This window comes from Channa argus, chromosome 1 (genome assembly GCF_033026475.1).
Source record: "Channa argus isolate prfri chromosome 1, Channa argus male v1.0, whole genome shotgun sequence".
Lineage (NCBI taxonomy): Eukaryota > Metazoa > Chordata > Actinopteri > Anabantiformes > Channidae > Channa > Channa argus.
The window spans coordinates 6,115,287-6,125,495 of NC_090197.1; the positions used below are offsets into that span (position 1 = coordinate 6,115,287).

The window sequence follows — 10,209 nt, forward strand, 5'->3', positions numbered from 1 at the left end:
GCACTTGGATCAATATGTGAGCAGAGCCCAGATAGGAAACACCAGAGGAGCAAAGCACCAGCTTCTTGAAGACAAGAAAGCCTATGATTCATCGTCTCACACAGGGACTGCTTGAAAATGTACAAGATCAAAACGACTGTAAGAAAGAGCCTTCATCAAGAACTTAATGGGAAGTGGAAAACAACCCTTGAGGCCAACTTCAAGCCAATTGCACAGGTCAAAATCAAGTGCAGCATTCACCAAGCAGATGCTCTGTCCCTGCTGCTGTTCTGGACAGGCCTGAACCCCTCAGCCAGATCATCACCAAGCGTGGTTACGGATATCGACTATGGAGTGGAGCGACCATCAGCCACCTCCTCTACATGGATGACATCAAGCTGTATGCCAGGAGTGAACGAGACATTGACTCATTGGGCCACACCACCAGGATATACAGCCTGGACATTGGGACGTCATTCAGACTGGAGGGACATCTAAATTTAAATGTTGATGAAAAGTTGATGCTGCTGATGCTAAGTGGCTCTATGGAAATGATCACACTGACTCCAAATGGGACATGGATCATTCTGATTAGGCTATGAAAAATGTCATCATCCAGCTGAGCCTGTTTTCACACTATAGTTATGAGATGAAGGGCCGGGATTCATGTTTTCAGGTTTTCCTTCCATCTTATTCTTGTGATCTCAGGAACCTCTTCAAATTTTGGACAAACATTCACTTGCATTCAAAGAGGGAACTGATTAGATTTTGGTGCTCAATGTTCAGAAGCCAAAGTCACTGTAACTTCATGTCTTTCTCATTTAAGCCAATGCAGTGTCTCAGGAACATTTGGAGGGAATTTCATTTCATCGTGCACAAACACATACTCCACGTGAAATCTTGAAAGAACAGATTAGAATTCCCATCTGGACAGACATGAAGAGACAATGCTATTTGACTGGTTGGCGGCAAGATACACTGCTGTAATTTTAGTTTTTCTTTGTACAGAAATTGTCTTTTGCCCTGGTTACTGAGCTCAGAGAGGGAGTGAAACACTGAAGACCAGTTTGTCTTCCCATCCTCGTCGCCAAAATGTAATCGAAATTTGCCCAATTCCTTAGTCAAGTGTTACTAGATCTTGGAAGAATTTTAAAACAGAAGACAGAACTAAGCGTGATGAACCATCTCAGTTTAATAAATGCCGGCATGAAAAAGAACACATGGATGTTACCACCCTCAAAAAACATGACTGAAGAAACCAGGTGCACACAATTGACAGTCATCACTCTTGTTCCTTTTTAGATTATCTGTTAATGTCAGCTGTGAAGCAATAAAACCTTTTTATTATTATTATTTTATTATTATTATCTTAAGCCGTCCTCTAAACATGACACATCCTGTGACTTCTCGTCCTATTTGTGACCTCTTCAATACGCCCATGTTGTTTGCCTGTTTGCTAATCCAACTATATGACTAAATCTACTCTATTCCCCAGAACCCCCTCCAGTGAGGAGCTGAAGCAGTGGAAGACCACAACCAAAAAAGAAGTAGAAATTATTAAAACTGTTGGACGGAGATAAATTCAATGAAGAGATTATTTTTCTTTTACTGGATTATTGACGTATTGAGTAAATAATATGCATATATCTTGCAATAGTCAATGCAACAGTGTCTTAATGTGGGTGCAGGTCATTTCTACTGTGGTTTGTCATGTGGTGGTGTCATACATAACTGTCCAAGATGGCAGAAGAAACATTACAAATTTCAAACAAAATGTCCTAATAATTAATAAACTTGATCCTATTAATTCACTAACATTGTATTTTCTAAGTTCAGTTGAGAGCAGCATCCACAGCAACAACACAGCATTCGTACAATTTGCTGAACAAAGATTCTGAAAATAAAATGCATATTGCTACAATTAATTATCGATGTTAACAGTTTTATGTCAAAAGTATATTAACACATTGTGTATTCCAGTAAAAATATCAGGAATATCAGCTGTTTCTTTGCAGTTAGTGCTGAAGTTCTGTGGAAATGTGATAGATGCAAATATTCTAAGGCCTTAAAACAACAACATTTGTCATGTTCTAATTAGGAAAACACAAACACTCAGGGTGGACAGTGTGGATGACTTGGTGCAAGAGTGAACATCATCAACACAAACCTGACAGCAACCTAAATGATTGGCAGTAATGAAAGAACCATCCAAATGTTTCTCTTAAGTCCAAGTATCAATGGTGCAGAGTGTGTGTGATGGTGAACAGAGGGAACTTTGATTTCAGCAGCTGATCTTCAGTCAGCACAGTTTCTGTCCTCAGGAGACACTCTCACACCTACACACTGCACAGAGACAACGAACAACCAGACCTGATCAAGAACCCAGGATACAGAGGTTCAGTGAACGTGGTGTTGAAGGTGTGGAGGTGGATCAGTTTGTCAGAGGAGACACTGTAGAAGGACAGAGAGCCAGCAGGACAGTCCACATACACTGCTACTCTGTGAGAGACTGAGGACGAGGAGATGGGTATTTTTTGGTTATTGTGCCTGACAGAGTAACTATGATCAGAGCAGATCAGACTCCAGGACTAATTGTTCCATCCAAACAAACAATCATTAGTGACTCCTTTCCTTCTGATTCCTCTGTAACTCACTGATATATCAACTCTTTCTCTCCACTCGACCTCCCAGTAACAGCGACCAGTCAGAACATTTCTACACAGCAGCTGAGGATAGAAATTAAATCTGTCTGGATGATCAGGATATGACTGATCCTCCTCCACATGTGTCACCTTCCTGTTGTTGTCAGACAGTTGTAGGTTTTTGTTTACTGTGTTTAGGTCCAGTTCCAGTTCACAGGCATCTGATGGAGAGAACAAGACACAAACAACTGCAGTTTATCATCTGTTGAATTATCACCAACTTTACTGACAGTGACTGAAAGTAAATCGTTCCAACTTCCATTTCATCTTCAACTGTTAAGAATGTTTGACTCCATTTCAAGTGAAATTCAACAATCCAGTTAGAACAACAATCTACTTGAGCATCTTACGGAGCAGATAGAATTGCATTTTATGAAATGGATCAATGAAATCCACATCATACACATATTAGACACAAGTCAACTCTGGAAAACCTGTGTTTTTTTCCACTTGACGTCTATTTTTCTCCTCCTGGTGTTTAGTAAGGCTTCATCTTTAAAGACACGTGTTTACGGTTAAAGCTTTGCAAACTTTTTCCTGGTGTCTGTATTAGTGTTGTCAATAGCATTGATTTATCAATACATGTCAATACATGAAAAAGTTTCAATATACACTCAGGTCATCACCTTTAAATACATGCTTTAACCTGTTTTTGACACATTGTCACCACATGAATGTGTTTTTTCTAGAAGACACTACAACCTTGCTGCAGTCTCTTGTCTTTTCCAGGTGTCCACATTTTTCAGAGGATGAATGGCTGTGAATGGGAAGACAAGACCAGAGTCATAAAAGGCTTTAATCAATATGGCTACAATGGAGAAAACTACCTAACGTGTGACGTGGACACTCTGACATAGGTTGCTCTAGCGTCACAGGCTGTCCTCTCCAAACATGACTGGGACAGAGATAGACAAATAAATCTGTTTTGGAAGAATGCACTGGCCTTTGAATGCACGTATTTCCTTAAGAAGAAGAAGTGTGACGTATGGGAAGGACTCCCTGCTGTCAACTGGTCACATCATGTGACATGATGTAGTTAGAGACAAATAGTTTATGAATATAGGGACCAATGTAGATTATATCACATGTTAAGTACACTCACTGGACAAGGTACATATCTATAATTACTGAAATTCAAAATATAATGTCATGTTAATGTTCTGTTCTGTAATGTCCAGAAAAAATAAACCAAAACAAAAAACTATTCCACATAAGTTACCTATCCACTGACTACTTCTCTCCTCCAGCTCCTCCCTCAGTGTCTCTCCTCCAGAAGTCTCCGTCCTCTCCAGTCAGCTGCCACTCTACAGGTTTCTACCCTGACAGAGCCACAATGTTCTGGAGCAAAAATGGACAGGAGCTTCATGAGGACGTGGACCATGGAGAGATCCTCCCCAACCATGATGGAACCTTCCAGATGACAGTTGACCTGAAAATTTCATCAGTCAAACCTGAAGAATGGAAGAGATAAGACTCTGGCTCTCTGGTGTTGATGACATCATCACCAAACTGCACAAAATTAATGTCAGAACCAACACAGGTAAGACTGAAATCAAAAGCAATGGATGAGGGACATTTCAGAAGAATTGTTACACATTTTATCAAAATTTGAGAAGAAATTGAGAGTTGGTTATAGGCCTTGAACAAGTTGACAAGAATAGATAGGAGACAGACCATCACCACCATGTGGACATTTAAATAATCCTCACTTTTTTTTCCTCTCTGTCACATTCCCAAAGTCTTCACAGCCTCAAACATGTTTTATTAATATCAACAATGCTACAATGTTAATTCCATTTTCATCAATTTTATTATAAAAAAGTTATGCAATTCAACCAGGTTGTGGCTTATTTTACATAGATATTGGTATTAAAATCCAGTTACTTGGAATGTGACGTATAAACAAATATAGTGAATATGGTGAGTATAGTGTGTCTGCATTAGCATCACCTCCATAATCCAACTTCAGCCCCACAAATCTGCCCCAGAGAGCGACTTTAGTTGTTCTGATCAGGTTCCTCCTCAGGGCTGACTGTTGGTGCTCTCATTGGAGTAACGGCAGGACTGCTGCTCCTCACAGTCTATATCTCTGCACGCATCATCTGGAAACATAAAGGTATTTCTGAGTGTGACATCATGTGAGCCAAAGTATGGAAAATGAAAATATGATCATGATACTAATATACAAAGACGAGGCTGTTGATGGTGGATTATTAATCTCTCGTTACAGGATTCCAGCTCATTAACAGTAAGTATCCTCCAATGATGACGAAGACACATAACACGTCCACTACGTCACATTTACTGTCGGTTGTTGTCTTGACAGCAGTCGGTTGAGAATAGAAGAGGATGATCGACATCATCACTGAAGAAGGAGCAGTAATAATCATCCTGTGTTTGTACAATGAACCTGGAGTTTTTGTAGACATAAAGGGGGAAAAATGAATTCTGTCTTTTTTTACTGGGACCATGGTTAAAGGTTTTTGATCTGACAAGCATAAAACATTACACTAATAATACTGAACTGTATTTAGTATTGTGATAACGGAAGAGCACACTTGTTGATAAGGTGTTTAAAACCTAAGAAAAGACAGACAGACATTTCCCTTAGAGTCTGACTTTTTACCAAACACCTATTTCGAAGGCAACTGGGGCTCAGTTTGTTTCCATGCACCAGGGTTTGAACCCCGGTTCCTCTCCACCAACTGTCAAAGCGTCCATGAGCAAGACACCGGACTCTGTGTTGCCATAATGTCGCTTTGCCAAATGACTCATTATGATGCAGAACAACCAGATGTTGATTTGTTGCCAAACTTTCAAATTATGTGAAACAGAATCTTTAATATGAGGAAGGAAAATGTGACTTACAAATAGAAGCTGGTTCATTTATTTTCCAGTAAAACATTTTAAAGAGCCACACAAATAGAAATAAACACATGTACTTGAAATACAAACAAACCAGATCCTTTTCTCAGTCCTGGGAGTGTAAGGAGATGATTAAAGGTTATTTGTCTTAGAAGTACAGTTTGTCACCATTACTTTAGTTTTTTCATGTGCAATGTCCAAGTCAGTGTTACATCACCTGCTGTGTTTGTGGACACAGACAGGAACAGGACACAGAGACTCTGTCTGAAATGTTTATGTTGGTTTCATTACCAACAATCATCTTCATTGTAAAAGAACAAATTCTTTAAATCTAAAATAAGTTTGTCTGTGTTTGTACTTCTCTGATGCAAGTATTTCAGTCACTATATATATTTCTTACCTGTTTTTACTCAGTAATTATATTCTACTGTAGGTAAAACTCTGTTGATACTACAGAGTTGCAACTTCTGCTCATGAGTATCACAAACATGATCAGTGATATCAGGTTTCACATTCAACATGTTTGACTTTGAGCCAACAATGAAAGCAGGTTTTCAATTAATTAAAAAGCAGGCTTTTTATTAAATATGAGTATAAGAAAGCTTGTCCAGTGTGAAAAATACACTTTCCACTTTCCATAAAGTTCACTACTGCAGGTGAGACACTGCATTATGTGAAATGTGTCATATTGTGTGTGTTACATGACCTGTTGTGTTTTGGACTTTAGTAGCAGACAAGCTGAGGCAAAGAACTGTAGTGGAAACAGGTTAAAACAACTGAAGAGTTTATATTGAAAATGTGCTTTGGAAAGACACTGGAGTTCATTAAAAAATGATCTAATGCCTACATTGATAACTGCAGTGGTTATGATTTGAAAACTGGCTCACAGGTAAACACACTTCAAGCACTCAGAGAATGTAACACAACAAGGAAACATCTTTCAGCTGAATAAAAATGTACAACCCACTGAATTAGTTGCTCAGTTTTTCAGTCTAAACAAGATTATTTACACATGTTCCTGCTCATGTTGTGTGGAGACCTGTGAACTTTACACCAAAGTAAAAGTTACCTGTAAATGCAGAGAATCTGCTACAGCTACTTACCTGATACCTGCCATGATAAAAAGCAGCTAAGCTAAAGAAACTGCCTTGTTATGTATCTGTGCATGCTGAAAACCAGTCAAGCTATGTCATCCAGGTTTGATTATCTGAATCATGTCAACTGGACTAATTTCTGACAGCTCTCAATGCCTGTGGTTATGCTAAGTGGGCTCTAAACAAGATGGCGTCCAGATCCAGCAGAAGTGTCAGAAGCTAAGAGGGATCTTCAGAAATACCACATACCTGTTCACTTCATACCCACCAAACAGAGACTCGTCCACCCAAAAGACTTAAAACCCAAACATGAGAGCAGCAACATAGTGTATGATGTCCAGTGAAGTGTTCAGAGCTCTACACTGGAGAAACCAAACAGCATCTACACAGGAGGAGCAGTACTGTAGGACCAGAATCAGCATTGTACCTAAACCTGAAGGACAAAGTGGTGTTAAAGTCGTGATCATCACATCTTGATGAGTCCATCCTCTTCTCACCTCCCTACCTAATGAGCCTGTTCAGACCAGGTGTGAAACCAGGCCGACGCTGGAGGAGATAACTGGGCCCCCTACTCAACTTTCCCTCAGACGGCAGATGCTGTTTAGATGAGTAGCGAAACATTTCTAACACGGCATTGTTATCATGGATTTGTCTGTTTTGCTGTAAATATTTCTCAAATTGCTGTTAAACCCTGGGTCACAGCAGTGTGGAGGTTTTACTTTGTGTTGCACTTGGCTCCACAGTGAAAATGTTACACACAGGATGTTTGTTTAAGAAATGGAGCAGAAGCGTTTTACCAGTATATTTTTTAAGTGTATTGTGACTTGGTTCTCCCTCAGTTCCTCCTGGTGATGCTGTCATTGTTGTTGTTGACAGTCTGCATCCCTGGACTCCTTTGGAAGAGATGTGAGACTGATGCTCATAATTTGTGACTCAATCAGTAAAGACGGCTGCTTGTAATCAGCTGTAACGTACTTTCTATTATCTGAACATGCCAGGAGGTGACAGACCCTTCTTCTGCCGTAAATGTAGATCGACCTGTCTCCTCCTCGACGTTTTCTTCGACCATTTACCCCCTAGCGATGATGCTCCGTACGTTTTCACTGTAGCTACATTTGTCCAAAGAAATACTGCTCACGCATCATACAGGTGTCTTTTGAGTATTTATTTTCCGCTCTCTCTCTCTCTCTCTCTTCTCATCAGACACCGTGAAAACTACAAAAAATAAAAGGACATACAACTTTTGAAATGAAAACATGTTTTCCAGTCAAAATCTCTCAGGCTAGTGTTCGTACAAAACCACATCAACATTAATAGAGCACCGTTATCGTTTGCGCCTCTGGCCGCGTGTTTTTCCTCCCTATCAACGTTGGCTTGACCCATAATGACCCGTCCATCAAAATAAAAGCTTTTACAAGCCCATTCAACTTTTGACCAAACATTTTTGCATTTCACATACAGACCTAGTTACAAATACATTTTAACAGTTGTATGAAATAAAATAATTCTGAACTTATAACAGAACCATAATAATAAACATTTCAATAAACATGTCTTTCAGACAATTTCAGCCACTGTTTATCCACCTCTTTTCAGCACTCAGTTTGTCTGTTACTTTGTCCTTGTTTATCCATTTACTGTTCTGTCCAGTCCCTGACCCTCTCTGTATTTTAAAGTCTAGTTTAAATCCCGTCATTGTATATGTGCAAACCTATTTATTTTAAGTTCTTGCTGGTTTAATGTATTCACCTGTATGCATGTAGCCAGTTTCCCTGCTCCCCCCCCCCAGCAAGATCACAATTTTCCCTCTTCTTTAGTATTTAAATTTATGTCCTGATTTTGTTTCGTGTGGTTTGTAGTTCCTCCCCATTTCAGTGCTTAATTTCCTGTCCTTCTTGTGGTGTCATGGTCACAGTGTACTTCCTGGTTTTGGACCTTTGTGGCCCTTTACCTTCGTTGCTTTACCCTCGTTGTCCCTCATTGTTTGCACCTGTTCCCTCCTCTATTTAAGTTCAGTCTTCCCTTCACTCCCCTGCCAAATCCTCGTTGTTGTTAACGTGGTCACTGCTGTCATTGTTCCTGTCTTCATTGTTGTCATTACAATCACCAACCCCTCAGACTCTGGACTCTATGTAAGAGCTGAATGTGTGTTTCATGGACTCTTGTTTCTTTTGGACTTTTGTATTCTGGACCCTGTGCATCTTTCCCCTTTGGTCTGAGGTTTGGTCATATTCCTGTTTGCAGTTTTATTTTCCCGTGTCTTGTTAATTTAGTTTATCTGTTAGTTTCCTTGACTTCCCCGTGTGTTTACCTGTGTAGTGACTTTTATGTGTGTCTGTGCCTTATTTATCTGGTTTACCTCTGTTTATCAGTTTTCCTTAGTCCCCCTCCGTGTACTTACCTGTTAGTAGTTTTTATGTTTATCCAAGCCTTATTATTTCCTGAGCCTTTGTTGTCCTAAGTTATGTAAATCATGTTGCCATCTTATTTTCTATTAAGTTAATCCCCCTCATGTTCTGGTCCCTTTGGTTAGTTTGTCTGAGTCTTGTCTGTTCTGAATCCGGTTCCTAGTACCCTCCTGTTAGGAGCCACTTCTGTTCACTATTTACACCTGTCAATAAAGCCCCTTATTTGCAATAGCCTCTCACAGTCTCTTTACTTGGGTCCTCCCTTAACCAAAACTGTTACATGTGGAGCAAGTTTAAGTTGTGTTCACCCCCTCCAGTTCCCTACAATAAACTCACTTTAAAATTAAAACCTCTTCTTGCTGTCTCTCAACCCGTGACAGCACTGGAAAACACTGTATTCATCACCTGCTGGAAAGTGGCTGGGGCATTTCTCAATCCAAATTGGTATAACTGTATATTGGAGGAAATAATCTGGGAAATGGTTCACATTTCAAAATTTATTTGAAATGTGAACTGACTGATGGTGAACCTCGGGCATCTGTTTGGCATGAGACCTCTTACGAATCATAACCAAGCCGGACTGGCTTCCCGGCTGCTCGGGAACTGTCGAGGGACAGCAACAGGGACTACTGAGCCCTGACTAGCTGGATTATGTTGCATGGTGCGGAGCTGCAATTCTAATAGACACTGTACCAATGTCTGACCTGGCCGGTTCGGGTAAATTTGCCAGGCATGCTTTCAAGTTAATCAGGATTTCGGAGATGGAAAGGTGCACAGAGGGAGCAAAGCTATGTGTCATTTAAGCCATCATCTCTGGGATTGTATGGTGGTTGTGGTACAGGCACTGAGGACACAGAGACAACAAAAGCTATTGCAGGAGACGAAAATGCACCTTCCCGTTCGGCATAGTTTTTAAGCATGTTAATTTTGCATACAGGGTTTTTATTCTTGGGGTCAGAAGTTTGAATTACATAATTTAGATTCAGAGTTTATGCTCAGTGACATATGGAACAGAAAACTGAGCTTGAAGGCCAGAACCAGCAATGGGCAACAGAATTAAAATGCAGCAGTAGCCCCTAACCCACTAATGGTTGGAATCAGTGCGGAACATCTGAATCAAGCTTTTCAAAGTTTAGTGAAATTTTTCTAATGTGCCCTGAC

At 40.1% G+C, this 10,209-nt stretch overlaps 1 protein-coding gene and 1 pseudogene across 1 annotated transcript; one reads left to right on the forward strand and one right to left on the reverse strand.

Annotated features, from left to right (window-relative positions):
* Positions 1 to 1,655: 1,655 nt before the first annotated feature.
* LOC137102458 (stonustoxin subunit alpha-like) lies at positions 1,656 to 3,420 on the reverse strand (annotated as a pseudogene).
* Positions 3,421 to 3,430: 10 nt separating this feature from the next.
* On the forward strand, positions 3,431 to 4,152 carry LOC137102477 (major histocompatibility complex class I-related gene protein-like). Its single transcript, XM_067482051.1, is given in 3 exon segments — positions 3,431 to 3,652; positions 3,654 to 3,693; positions 3,929 to 4,152. Coding segments are annotated over 3 exon segments (486 nt in total).
* Positions 4,153 to 10,209: the final 6,057 nt, after the last annotated feature.